This window comes from Triturus cristatus, chromosome 2_2 (genome assembly GCF_964204655.1).
Source record: "Triturus cristatus chromosome 2_2, aTriCri1.1, whole genome shotgun sequence".
NCBI classification, from domain to species: domain Eukaryota; kingdom Metazoa; phylum Chordata; class Amphibia; order Caudata; family Salamandridae; genus Triturus; species Triturus cristatus.
In genome coordinates, this window is record NC_140582.1 from 609,296,352 (window position 1) to 609,311,757 (window position 15,406).

Genomic DNA, 15,406 nt, shown 5'->3' on the forward strand with positions numbered 1-15,406 from the left:
GGGTGTGCACGGTCACAGGACAATCCTCACTAAGGTCTCAGGATGCACAAATCACACGCACACAGTGTCACTGAGACTCACTTGGACTCCAGGTGCCCACGATCACAGGGCAATTCTTACGAGGGTCTCAGGCTGCAAAAAGCACACGCACACAGTGCCGCTGAGACACCCCTGGAAACTTTTGTGTTCCTGAGTTTCTACAACAGGGAGCCAGCTCTCCTTGGGCCCTTGGGGATAAGTTACTTCAGGACACAGCAAAGTCCTTTCAAGCAGGGGGACACAGCACACAGCAAAGTCCCTTTAGCCTCTCCTTGGTTAAATCAGCAAACTGCAGGCCAGCGCCAGAACACACAGCATGGGTAGTCCTTTCCTTCAGTCTCTTCAGCTATTTCTTCCTTGGTAGAGGTTTCTCTTGACCACGAAGTAGTTTCCATCCTTTACACTCTTGATCAGTTCCATTCCAGTGTTCAGTGGTTTCATCTCTCATAGTTATACCCCTAAATGTCTTTGAAGTCTTTGTGTTCAGGGGGGCACTGACCCCTGTCCAAACCAGTTCTGGGTGTCTCCCTGCCAGTGACACCTTTTTCCTTTGATAGTGGGGGTCTGGATCCTTAATCACTCAGCAGGAGATGGAACCATTGTTTTATGGCAGCAGCCCAGGCCTCTTCGCCTCCAGGGGCTACTCCTCCCCCCTAAATTCCAGATGCAGGCCAGCCTGTTGCTGTCTCTCTTCCTCCCCTGGGTCAAGACATTCCCCAGAGCCTATCACATTCAAATCCAGACAGACAATCCACAGCCAGGCAGAGACACACAGAAATGTTAGAACACAAAAACCCAGCCACTTCTAAAAGACTAGTTTCTAAACACACAATGCAAAAACCATCTTCACAAAAAGATGTGTTATTAAATTGTGAGTTCAGGCACACTAAACTTCACCTCTCCATCGTAAGCCTATGGGAAGATAGGCTGGAGACATATTACCCAGCCTTCCCCAGTCTGTCCTAAGGGCAAGATGGCCTTTCAACAGTGAAAAACGAAATGGAGAGTGTTTCACTGTTAGGACATGGTACCCACCTCAGTACATGTCCTACCTTTCACATTCACTGTACCCTGCCCAGGGGGGTACCTTGGACCCACCACAGGGGTGTCTGATGTGCATAAAAAGGGAAGGGTAAGGCCTGGTAAGTGGGTGCACTTGTCAGGACAACATGGCAGTTTAACAAACTGCGCTCAGGCACTGCAGTGGCAGGCCTGAGTTCTCTCTTTAGGGCTACTTGTGTGGGTGGCACAATTAGTGCTGCAGGCCCACTAGTAGCATTTGCATTACCAGCCCTGGCGCACATAGTGCACTTTGCTAGTAAGGCAAACATACCAATCATGGACAACCAATTACCCTTACACTTTACACAGGGAGCACTTGCACTTTGACACTGATCAGCAGTGGCAAAGTGCCCAAAGCATCTAAGCCAGTAAAACGAAATCCATCACAGCATCAAAAATAGAGGTGGTAGAGGCAAAAAGGTCAGGGGTAATCATGCCAAGAAATGCCAGGTCTAACAGGGGGCCTTTCCATAGACAAATTGAAGTCACCAGAGACACCTGGGGTCAGTACACTGACATTCATTTATCTTTAATGGGGTGAGGATGAGTGGGCCCCCCTACCTGACCACAGCTTTGCCCTAGGGGTCAGCCGCATGTAGTTATGTCCCAAGGACCCTATATCCTGGGACTGAGTTGCTGTTCACCCCACCCTGTGCCTGTGTCTTAAAGGGGGGTACACCCACCTCTCATTTCAGACGTGCACTGTTGATATATGTGGGCAGGAGCAGAGGGGAAACATGTTTTAAGCATGTTTTGGAGGCTGCAAAAGTGCAGCACACCCCTAGGAACATTCTATGGAAAATAGTTTTAAGCCTCCCAGGGGGTTATATTTATGGCCCTGGGAGAGGTTTTGTTGACTTAAGCTCTCTCTGAGCCTCAGATCTTAGACTTTGGAGGGCAGGGACCGCTAGTCGTAGGTCCTGTATTTGCAGGTGCGATTTAATGAAAGAAAGATTTTGGGCTACATGTTAGTCAATTCAATTCTTTTATTGACAATGTTGGTGATTGACAGTGCGAAGTTCCACCATACAATGATTGCTATTGAATGTTGGTATTCCTCCCTTTGACTTCAATGGTGGGTTGTTGAAAAATGACCCTCTCTGAAGGGTGACCCCAAACCATTTGCTTTCCTCCTCCTCTTTTTCTGACTTCGTTTTTGTTGGCTTTAGGAGGACTCTGGGCACTTTAGCACTGCTAACCCTTAATGGTACACTCTCTTCACTCTGGGAGAACACCACAATGTTACAGTGCCCTTTTCTCAAATACCACCTTGCACGGCTTTCTGTTGTTTTTTTGCAAAGAGGGCAATAAGGGAGCATATCAGCATAAACACCCACAGTTTGTGATGCAAAATCCAATCTACTAAGATGATGCATATATCCAATGCATGGGAAACTTGTACGTTGTGTATATGTATGAATTTATACTTGAAGTGTATGCTTCCATTCCAACTCCCATGCTAAATAGTGCACACTCACCTCAGAACTGTGGTGCAAGGCTGTAAATTGTGCAAGGCAACCTTACTTGAGCATGTGCGCAGGGCATGCCACAATCTACAGGCCTATCTTAGAAGAGATGGTTTCTTGCTGAGTTCACCTTCTTGTGCTACACCACACAGAAAATGTAGATGCTGCAGTGGGTGGGGCCCAGATCACCTACATGATAGTGGAACCATTTCCGTTAATTATTTGCCAGCACTATGATGACTTTCAATATGTTTTGTACAGTGTGGCTTTACAATACTAGGAAAGCATTTTGAAGAGAATGTCAGTTTGTGGCCAAGGCATGATCTCGCGTGGAGAGTGGGGAGTGGGCAGAGGTTAGCAGCCCCACCAAGGAATGGCTGTTCCCTGGCAGCTTACAAGGTCCCAGTATTGAACAGAAGGACCTGTTCTGCTGCCGGGGGTGGGAGGCAACTTCGGTTCCTAGGGGGAGGGACGGTCCTATCGGTAGCTAGAATAGCGGAGTAAAGTTTCTGGAACTGCTTAGGAATCACAAATAAATTATTCCGGTTGAATGACTATTGATTGCTTATATTTTTAGGTACATCGAGGAGTGAAAGGATTTGTTAGAGATCTTCAGGGAAATCCACTTTCTAATGCGACAATATACGTGGATGGAATAAATCATGACGTAACATCCGGTAAGTGCGGGGAGTTCTCTTAATGACAGCAAGTAGTAAGATAAAAACGTGTCTTTTTGTCACATGTTCGTTCAGGGAAACAAAGAGTTTTGTTATTTTAACCTGACCCTCTTATTTGCTTTATGGTTGGTGTTTTGACTGTGCTGCTTGGCATGCCTCAAAGGTTCCAGGGCTGAAAAAAGAAGTTAATCTTTCAAGCAAGGTATAAGGGCTACAGAGAGGGGCATTGAGTAAGCGCCTAAAGGAAAATAGATGCCAGATTTTGGGATTTCGTTGGGAAATGATGAGATGGTTACGTTTGAGTCTAAAAAACAAATGCTGCTCGGAGTAATCAAATTCTTCTATAATCCAGAAGAATGTTAAAAGAATACATTTTCGGAAAAATGTGCTTTGAAATGCCCTACTGCCAAAGTGCAGGATTATAAATGCTTTACATTTTTGGTTTGATTGAGTGCCATTAATGTCAATGTGATGTGGACGTGTCTCATAAAATGACTTGTAACACGGTGAACGAGCCCACAGACCTGATGGAACAGCTGAACTTCAAGATACAGGCCAGCCTAACCAAAACTCTCCGGGGAACCCTCATCTACCGACCCCCTGGACCCCGCGGACCTTTTTACGACTCCATCACAGACATCATCTCCCTGCATGCCATCTCATCGACCAACTACACCCTGCTGGGAGACCTCAACTTCCACCTCGACAACCAACTAGATCCCAAAACTGCATCCCTCCTAGGCAACCTTCACAACATTGGACTTTGCCAGATTGTGACTGAACCCACGCACTCAGCAGGACACACCCTCGACCCTCTCTTCACAACAGGAAATTCCATCAATTTCAGCCACATTACTGAACTCCCATGGACAGTCCATCGATGCATCCACTTCACCTTCAGAACACCCACCATCCACAGACACCAGCACTGGGACCCACGAGGAAACTGGACCAAAATCACTGACAACCATCTCATCTTCTCACTCAGCAACTCCACCCCGTCCACCGTGGAAGACGACGCCCCCAACACCGCTGCCCGAACTCTGCACAGATGGATCACCGACATTATCAGCGCCATATCCCCCCTCAAGAAGAGCAACAACGCACACACCAAGAAGGCCAGATGGTTTACCCCCAAACTCCGAGAGTCCAGGCGCACCTGTCGCCACCTCAAGAAGACCTGGAGGAACTCCAAATCCACAGAAGCCCACAACAACTTCAAAGCCGCCAATACCGCCCACCACCAGCCCATCAGAAACACGAGAAAAGCTGCAATTGAAGACAGTATCTCCACACACTCACACATCAGCAAACAACTCTTCAACATCATCAAGGAGTTCGCCCAACCCGCCAGCGAGTCAACTGACATTCCCCCTCACAAGACCTCTGCAACAAACTCAGCGCCTTCTTCCACCACAAAATCAAGAACATCTATGGCAACTTCGACGAAGACAACCAACACATGGAACCCCAGCAACCACCCACAATGCCTTGAAACAAACGATCGACAGCTGGACTACCCTCACCACCAAAAACACACTTAAGACAATGAAGTCAATCCACTCCGTGGCCCCCACGGACCCCTGCCCCCACCGCATCTTCAACAGAGCCGCCGACACCATCGCACCCACACTTCACCACACCATCAACCGCTCCCTGGCGATTGCCTCCTTCCCCGACGACTGGAAACACGCCGAGATCAACCCCCTCCTGAAGAAAACCTCGGCAGACCCCACCAACCTTAAAAACTACAGTCCGATCTCCCTGCTCCCGTTTCCAGCGAAAGTCATCGAGAAAGCCATCAACACCCAACTCGCCACATTCATCGAAGAACACAACATCCTCGACCCGTCACAATCCGGCTTCAGAAAAAAACACAGCACAGAAACCGCCCTCCTCTCCGCAACTGATGACATCCGCTTCCTACTGGACAAAGGAGAAACAGTAGCCCTCATCCTCCTCGACCTCTCAGCGGCCTTCGACACTGTATCCCACCGCACCCTAATACGTAGACTCCACGACGCAGGTATCTGGGACAAGGCCCTTGACTGGATCAACTCCTTCCTCTCCGGCAGAACGCAATGGGTCAGACTCCCCCCTTTCCTCTCAGACCCTACACCAATCCCCTGCGGAGTCCCCCAGGGATCCACTCTCAGTCCAACGATCTTCAATGTCTACATGGCTCCCCTCGTCCCCATCGTCAGAACCTACGGACTCAACATTGTTTCATACGCTGACGACACCCAAATCCTCCTCTCCCTTTCCAACTGAGCCAACGCAGCCAAACACAACTTCCAAGAAGGCATGGAAGCTGTCGCCATGGATGAAAAGCAGCTGCTTGCAACTCAACACCGACCAAACAGAAATACTCATCATGGGCCCACACCCCAATGCCTGGAATGACACCTGGTGGCCCACCGCCCTCAGCAGGGCACCCACCCCCATGGACCACGCATGCAACCTTGGAATCATCCTAGACTCTGAGCTCAAAATGGACCGCCAGTTCAACTCCGTCACATCCTCCTGCTTCCACATCCACCACCTCCTATGTAAGACCTTCAAATGGATCCCCCTCGAGCACAGAAAAACCGTCACCCATGGCCTCGTCACCAGCAGACTCAATTACGGCAACACACTCTATGCCAGCATAAACAAAAACCTCACCTGCAAGCTACAAAACATCCATAACATTGCCGCAAGACTGGTCCTCAACTTACCACATCACTGCCACATCTCCCAACACCTGCGCACACTTCACTGGCTCCCCGTCGAGGCAAGAATCACCTTCAAGATCCTCACCCTCGCACACAAAGCCCTCCACAACACCAGACCAGCATACCTCAACAGCCAAATCAACTTCCACGCACCCCAAAGAACCCTACGATCAGCCCAGCTCTCCTATGCTGTGGTTCCCCGCACCAGAAAGACCAGATCAGGAGCCGCTCCTTCTCCTTCCTACCGCTCCACCTCAGGCAGACAACATAACTCCCTATCTTCACGAGAAACCTCAAGACCTGGCTCTTCGACAGACCCCCTCCTTGATGGACTGCAACCTGCACCACCCCTCCCCCCCCCCGCCCCCCCCCAGCGCCTTGAGACCCTTACAGGTGAATAGTCGCGTTCAACAAACCTATGATTGATTGATTGATTGATTGTGAACAATTGACTTAGGCTGTTGTTTACTGAAAACGAACTTATTTAGAGTTTGGCAGACTGGTTACTCAATAGAGCAGATGCAAAACCTAAAAATGAGGGGTGGGATATTTGAATTAGTCTCAGCTACTGTTATTTACTTGGGCTGCATCCCACTCCATTATTATTTATCACACCATGCCACCTCAGATTGGACTCAGCCATACCAAAATCAGTCTTGACCCTGCTTCAAGAGGAACAGATTAGCCTGAACTTCCAGGCCAGGTCCTTCCTGAACTGGAACGCAAGCAACCCAAGATCCATTTTGGCAGAATTAGGGCTCTTCAGTGGGGTTCGGCTTGGTTCCAATGGCACACTAAGCGCGGGACTCACATCTGGGCATACTGGTTGCACTTAGTGCGGATCTGCTGAATTATACAAAAAAGAAACAAGTGGAGTACTTTAACTAATCTCACTGGTGCTGCATGGCAGTTCTTCATTATTTTGCAGATCATGCCTCCTCAGTTTGGACCCAGCCACATGAAAATCAGTCTTGAATCTGCTCCATAAAAACTTTGCCTCTAGAACCAAGCTGCACCCAACTGACAAGTTCCAATCACAGAGAAAACAATTTTGGGTTACTTGTACTCCAGTTCAGAGAAGACCAGGCTTGGCAGTTCGGGCTGGGCTATTCCTATTGGAGCAGGATCAAAACTAATATAGCTGAGTCTAATCTGAGGTGACGTTGTGGGCAAAAAAATGATGGACAGGGATGCTGCCCGAGTAATTACCAGTGGTTATTAATTCAGGCATTCTACCAATCACTTTTTTGTATATTTCAAGTAAACTTGTCAAGCATTCAAAAAATGTATTTCTACCAGAATTGGAACTTCCTACTAATGCTGCACCCCACCAATGTGGTTCTCTTGGTTGAGCTCTGTTAAGTAAAGTGGTGTAAATAAAATCCTCATAGAGTCGAAGGAGGCAGAGGTCTGTGCATTTATATGGTCAGGGTACATGGATATGGGGTTAAGTACTTAAAAGTAAGCCTGTACTTTCCTATATGTACTTATCTTGTCGATATATTGCCCACAGTGTTATAGCAGGGCAGCATTTTCAAAACAATGTTCTGGTGGAACATCTGTAAGAATTTCGGGGCATCCAGACCAATACACCAACCCAGGTCTCCTCTGAGTCAGTGAGGTGTGTTTTTACACCAGGGTTTTTTAGTGAGACAAGGGCTGTTGAATTAGCACCATGTGTACACGAGTGCTAACACTGACCCTGCCCAGGAAGAACCATCTCTCCCAATCTCATAAAGGTAAGTAGATGTAGAGTTAAGAATATTAAATCTATGCTTACCGTCATGCACATACCTTCTCAATATTTTAGTCCTTAATATTTTGCTCAGAACTTTACCTAAGGACGATATTTTGAAGATGATATGATACATAAATCTCTTATTGAATCGACCCTCCCCGGGTTTCTAAAAGAAGGATGATTGAGCATGAAAACTATTGTTTATTAGCTGCATAATCAGCAGAATAGAAACTGCAAACAAATGCAACTTATGAAAGGAATGAATATTTCCAAGGAATGTCATTTTAATTGTACAATGCCACATATCAAACACCGTGCCATACAAATTCATGCATGTTTTGGCAGAGTCGAACTTGCCCATTTGGTTGTTAAGCAGTGTAATTAGGAGGAATGGTTCATCTTCTACAGCATGGTAAATATGTTGTATTTAGAGTACCATAGAGGAGGGGTACAGCAGATTTCTTCTGGCTTGTAAACGTTAGTATAACCTGGCTCCACTCTCTGAGGTGCTCAATCTGTGTCACATCAGTCTGCAGCCTCAACATCAGTTTCTGGTGCAACGAGACATATTTATTGGTCCCAATGAAAGATGTCATGTACCATGAACTCAGGGATGCTATTTAACAGTTCTGGTGCTCTCTTTGCGGTTCCCTGCATAAATCTTATGTTACGGAGGTAACCTGCCTACGTTATAGGAGAAAAGCCACTATCTCCCAGCAATAAATCCCACTAATTCTTTCAAGTAGTATCCATACTTGAGATTTAACAGCTAGTTAAATGTCAAGTGATTTAAAAAAAAAATTACCAAACATTGCAAAACTGCACTACAGATACGAAGTACTGTGCTCCCTTACTTACTTTTACTAAGTGACGTATCCAAAGTCAGTGATATGCTACAGAAGGTCAAACCTTTTGGGTTTGTAAAGAGTCGGCCGGGAGAGGCAGTTTTCAATAAAACACCGCAGAACTGAAATTACGTGGAATTGTGGCCGCGTGGATCCTTTTTACCAGTACAGGAGCCTTATGCTGTCACACTATTTTATTCCACATATTTGTCACCAATTCCCTTTTTAAGTAAACACATTCTCATTGTATTGCATCTTCCTGAAGTCTGGTGCTAGTGATCCAAACTACTGTTTAGCAGGAGTCTAATTCAGCACCTCACAATCACAGTTTGCCTACACCCCTCACAAGCAGCAAATAATGAGCCCCTTTTTTGTACAACCTGGGTGATGTTGCCATGAGTGGATGGTAGGTGTGGGAAATCAGATGTTTGATCCATGGAGGTGGAATACTATTGTCCTGATGTGAGGTGGGAATGAGCTCCTCCTACAAGGCACAAACAATTGAATCCAACTTTTGTGAGGAATCCTTGGCCAACCCTTGGTAGTTTGACATGAGCAATAAGCCTTCCTACATGTGGTGCATGTGCAACTAACCAAAACACCAATGCAGGTATTACATCTAGGACTTCAAAATCCCAATCCAAATTGATTGAAAGGATAAAATGTAAAGAGTAGCAAAAAACTAAAACTTTGCATTAAAAACAGCAATAAATAAAAAAAATCCACTGTTAGTCTATATTGTCTGTTAGAGCAAGACCTCAACATTCTTTTTGCAGGCAACTCACAAGAAACCATGCTGGGTAAAATGTAGTGGTTCGTACAGTTAAACTTTTAACTCCATAGTTAGAAACTTTCCCGATGGCAAAGATTGTCCGCTGAATAAGACAAGAAGCTATTGCCAAGACGGGCTCCATAAGATTAGTACATCTATTGGGCTCCATAGTCCGCACGTCTTCCCACTGCGGACCCTTAATCTTTGCAGCTAATATCTCAGAGCAGGATGTTCTATTTAGTTAAGGCTACAACGTTTTTGAGTAAACCTGGCACCTTGCCCAAGTCTTCCAGAGCTAATCAGTTTGGAAGTCCAAATTCCACAAAACCATATTTTGTAGCACTGCTACTTTGATGGAAAAATGTTTAAGTACACAGGACGGGTTATTCAGAACCCTTCTACAGTGTCCAGTTGCAGAAGGATCCACAAATATACAGTACCATGCTACAGCAAAATGTCCAGTTCAACTGCTCAACTGGATTTCTTCATTCTCTCTTCCCAAAACCTCCTGCACCCTATAGCCTCATTAGCTACCTAGAAAAATGTCCCTTTGTATGTGATCCACTAGTTTTTATCTAGAAGGTCAACAGTGTCTATCTGTTTCAGGCTCTGCGAGTCCTTCTGCACTATGCTAAGTTTTCCACAGAAGCAGGTTTCGGCTGTGGCCTAGTTCTCAAGGTTTGGCTTTCACACCCACCGGTGCCTGGACTGAGTTCAGTACCCCAACACTTGAACGGGAAAGAGCTGGTTGTTGTAACCCCACAAAACCCCATTTAACATACTTGTTGGTGTGGTATCCATGCTTTCTGAGTTACTAACAGTCTCTTACAGGGGTTAGGGATGCAGTCGTAATTCACACTGTGTACCTGTTCGCAGCAGAGAAGCTGTGGTTATGAGACTTCAGTTAGGAGAGAGTGCTGTCCCACAATGAAAACACACACCAGCTGGGCTCAATCTTCTCCCCTCTTCTCTGTATTGGCTTTGTTTCGGCTTTCGGCATAGGAATGGATGCCGCGGCAGTACGGCTGTCTGGCAGGACCTCTGGCAATAACCTGGGTAGAAGACCTCTCTGAATCAGCGGTTAGTTCATAGGGGTTTTATAGGGTTAACAACTGACTTTTTCTCTACATTGAGGACTTTTCATTTAGTCAAAGACATAACCAGTATCAACCTGCATGATGAGAATACCACAGTTAGACCGTAAAATGTAGATCTTAGGAAATTTTCCAGCAGACTTGTGTCTTCTTATGTTTCAGCAAAAATCATTGTTTAGATGATTTGACAGATAATGACATTTGGCCCCTGAGCCAGAGACAGGCCGGGTAACGTCACGTGCTCAAAATGGAGTCTGGCTTTGGGATCTTTACAACAAAGGAAGCTCTCCTGTCATGTCCTGCACATTATTTATTCCTATGGGTCAGAATGCAGCAAGCGCCATTACTGATGTAAACGGTTCTGATCGCCAAGAGCAAAGACAGAGCTGGAAATGTCCCCTCAGTAGACCTCTGTCTGGCAGGCTAGAATGCCTCAGAGCAGCGAGGATTGACATTTTCATCTCTTCAAGAAGGGAATTGTACAGCTCTCGTTGACGACCCCTGAGCAAATAGGACTAACATTCCAAGGTTTAACCCTCCCATATTTTGATTGGAGCCAGTCCCAGAAGCCTTCCAGCCTAGGAATCAAAATTCAAAATGGTATATGGTTTGTTCCACTGCCTGGGCTTCCTCTGCCTTCAAATCCCTCCTTCGGGATTCTCAGTGCAGCGCTCCTCAGTTTAAGGGAAGCCTCCATTCCTCAGCCCTCATCAGCTCTAGCCCTGCAGTGCTGTGTTTTGTTCCTGCCCGCCATTCTAAGAGGAGATGGTATTGGGAAGTCTAGATTGAACCAGACGTGACCCAGGAAAGCCTCGGGTAATTTGTTATCATCATCTAGGCCATTGTGGAGTTTCAGTTTGGTCTGCCATTTTCTGTGTAAGACCGAGCAGATACACTGAAAACGTTTCAAGTGACAGCACGTATAGTCACGGGTGCGGATGCCTTTGGTTAAACATATATATTTCTGAAACTAATATAACAAGATTGCAGATAATACAACACTGGATTTTTCAGATCGTGCAGATTTGATTTTGATAGCACCCATTAAAAGTTAGAGCATTATTGTTTTATTGCATGCTACACATTAGCACTAAGTCCGGCAGACTGGTATCAGGAAACTTAGGGGCATATGTACAAGCCCCTATTGCCACGGGAACGTCACTTTTTGTGACGTTCTTGTGACGATAGGGGCCTTGCCTTATGTACAAGGCAGCGTTAAGCCACTTAACGTGGCTTAACGCTGCCTTGTACATAAGGCACCCTTTCACGCTATGTTTAGCATGAAAGGGGCGTGCAATGGGTGTTGCGGTGGGTGTTCCACCGCAACACCCATTGTATTTGACGCTGCCCCCTATGTACAAGGGTGGCGTACATAGGAGGCCTGGTCTTAAGTTGGCGAAACAAGAAGAAATGCATTATTTCTCCTCGTTTCCATGTATGCTGTCTTGTGCAGCACACATGGAAAAAGCAAAATGCCATTGTTTGTTTATACATAAACAATCCTTTTTAAGACATCGCATTTTATAACTTTCATGTGTGCTGCTTCATTAAAGAAACAGGTGCTGCTTTTTTGTAGGCAAAGATATTCCTGAAGCTAACAACACAATTCCCAAAGAGACAGTCATCTGTATTATGTCTGCTGTGGATTGTCCAAGAAGTAGCCTCTTGAAGGACTGAGTTCAGATCCCAATCCTGCTCCAAGACTCCTTGTTTGGACAAGACAAAGGACGATTCATGCCACAAGCACAAGAGTTTCAACAGGTATTTTTCCCTGCCTTGCCGGTCCCACGCCACACAGTGAACATGCTAAAGATCTGACTTTGACATTCACATCTCACTCAGAGTCCATTGCCAGGCTGGTTCCAGCACACCTTGAGTTTCTTAGGCTTTTGTCGACCCTGCTGCAGTTAGAAGTCTTCAATGAGGTGATGCTGCAACTGTTCATGATGATTCTGACTCCCTTCTAGTGCCTTCATGCCCCACAGAGCGAGAGAGGATGCCAGTTGGATTTCCGCCAGTGGGGTGAGACCAGATCCCAACTGGCCTTGTGGTGCCTTATCCGATATCCCAGCATCAACTCCAATTCCAGTGGTCCTGATGCCCATCTATGATCAGTTCATGCCAGGCCTATGTCTCATTATGAGATCACCAGGATGCAGCTCCAACTTTGGAAGACCCCCAGCATCTCCCTCGATGCCAATACTACAGGAGACTGAAAGCCTTATTTGGATCTGACCCTGAAGCCATGCAAGGGCTTCAGGATATCCCACACAAATAAGATGGTGATGAGGAGACTCCCCTCTCTCTATAGTCATGCTGGCCTTTACCTAGATCTGCAGGTTGCTAGTGGACGTGGCAGCCCCTGAGACAAAGCGATACTCACCATAGGGTCCTCTAAAGTAGAGCGTGCCTCGTTCATGGTAGTAGTCCCCAGACACGTGGAAGTACTAGACTTACAGATATCAATATTAGATACCGAAGCAAACAAAGACAGAACTAATACAGTCTGGGCCTGCAACCTCAGAGCCCTTGCTACCTTTCATTGGGGCCCTGATGGAATTTTTGAAGGCAGACTAGTCTAGGCCATGTTTGACCCTGCCTGTTAGTCGCCCTGTAGCTAGGTGTGATAGGTACACACCTTTTGATCTGCCCTTCCTGACTCAGCACCCAACTCCAGAGAGCTTGGTAGTACTGGCATCTACTAGGATGGTCAATCTAAACAAATTACCTACTGTGCCTCCAAACAGGGAATGGAAATGCAGCAATGCTTTTAGGAAAAGACAGTTTTCTTCGGCCAGTTTGGCCTTATGGTCTCTAAATACAATTTGACGATCCAACATAGATAAAATGTCTCCAATTATGTCTAGAGAGCTGGTCCAGACCTGGCAGATTGAACAAGAAGCACCATGGGCACCAGTGTGATGATCAGGCACTATGCATGGATATGCACCACAGGATTCTCTGGGGACATGCTTGCATCCATAATGGACATGCCTTTCGATGGCTCTAGACTTCTCAGTGAAAAGGTTGATTCTGCATTGGAAGGGGTATGACCGCTCAGACTCATCAGTTCCCCCAGCAGCAGCAGAACTTCAGAGGATACTTGTGAGGTCTCGCCTTTGGCCCCAGACAACCTTTGTAGCTTGTAGAGCAGCCAGTACAGCCCTTTTGTGGCACAAAAGTACACTGTGGTGGCAGAGGTTGTCCACACCACCAAGCAGAATGTCTGTTATGTGCCAAGAACTAGTAAGAAACAGTACAAGCCTGGCTCAATGACATGAACGTTGATGGCTTTGAACCACAAATTTCATAGAATGTCAAGTCACTCAGATTCACCCTGGACAGCAACCTCACCCTCAAGGAACACATTGCCGAAAAACACAAAGACGGCCTGGTACCAGCGCTTTCTTCTAGAGAAAGTGAAATTGCTTCATCCAGAAAGCGACTTCAGAGCTGCTGTTAAAACCCTCATATTGTCACATATGGATAGCGGTAATTCCCTGCACCATGGCCTCCTCTTAAGGGCATTATGCACACTGCAGCTCATCTCATCCTGGCCCTGAAGAAATATGATCACATCACCCCCATTCTGATGGAACTTCATTGGCTCCACTTGACAGCCTGCACTATCTTCAAAATCAGCGGCATCATTTATAAAGCCTCACCCTTATCTTGCAGACAAGCTCAACATCTCTGTTGGATCTCGGCACATCCACAGCCAGGACACCGTCAGACTGCAGACTAAGAAATGAAAAACAAGACAGCCTGCCTCTTTCACCCATTGCACCCAGGGTGCTCCCAAGATCTGGAACAACATCCCCATATCCATCAGGACTGCCCCAAGCGCTGCTCTAATTTAGGAAAGAGTTGAAGACTCACCTTTTTAAACAACACTACATCATGATGCATTAACCGTCCACAACCCCGCTACCTCGCCCATAACTCATTGACTTAATGCTTGTTTTTGACCCTGTGCGGCGCTACACTGTCTTTTGGCTAGGTTTGCACTATAGAAACACAAATACACTATACATACATACATACATACATACATACATACATACATACATACATACATACATACATACATACATATTGGCTGCTGATTGCTGGCTCTCCACAGTCAGTCGCAGACCACCTCCAGACAATGCTGACCCTTCTGTTATCCCTGCGGATTTCCATCTGCAAGTCTTAGTCCCACCAGAAAGCCATGCAGAGGATTCAGTTCATAGGGGCAATTCTGAACACTGGCATTCAGGGATTTTCCACCTCTTTCAGGGTATGATTCAGACATTTCAGGCCCAATTCAGGGTTCCAGCATGTGGTGTTGTTAAACTTTGTGGACTCTAGTTTTTTATGCATCTTACTGGTACCACAGGCCTCCTGGCACATGTAAGCCTTGCAGTGCACCGCAGAGTCCAATAGCACCATCTGCTGGCGTGATGGGGCAATTGCTGTAAAAAATTATGGATCCAGTCTGATGTCCAGGACTATTCAAAAGGAGAGGAATCTGCGGTTTTATTTATTATACGCCAGAAAGAGCACTACTGAAGGTAAGTATCTTAATCATCTGAGGTCTGCAGTTTGCAGCATTTCATGAATTGCACTTTTTAGGCCTGTTGAAACAGGCTTTCAAATGGTTGAGGTTAAATCTTACATTCACAGTCAGTCACCCTTATGTATTGAGTCTTAATGCAGCACTATTTTATTTTCACTCTTGTTTTGTTTGTAGCAAAGGACGGTGACTACTGGAGATTGCTGGCCCCTGGAAACTATAAAGTGACCGCCTCTGCGCCAGGATACCTTGCTGTGACAAAGAAGGTGGCCGTTCCAGTCAGCCCTGCAGTAAAGGTAAATGACGTCCTATTGATGGGTTGTCAGTCCTTGATGCCTTTTTATTTCATATTATGTCACCTAAAGAGTTGTTAAACTACACCTACACGGAAGACTGCTTCTAGAGAGGCCGCGCCTCGAGGTCAACTATCCACTGACCACCGTA

General features: G+C 46.3%; 1 protein-coding gene across 1 annotated transcript in view; it reads left to right on the top strand.

The window, feature by feature from the left end:
- Positions 1 to 15,406, top strand: part of CPE (carboxypeptidase E) — a 357,745-nt gene that overhangs the window by 301,843 nt on the left and 40,496 nt on the right. The window contains exons 7-8 of the mRNA XM_085641790.1: positions 3,145 to 3,244; positions 15,140 to 15,258. Of these exons, the coding sequence (XP_085497916.1) occupies positions 3,145 to 3,244; positions 15,140 to 15,258 (219 nt within the window). The remainder of the gene's footprint in view (positions 1 to 3,144; positions 3,245 to 15,139; positions 15,259 to 15,406) is intronic.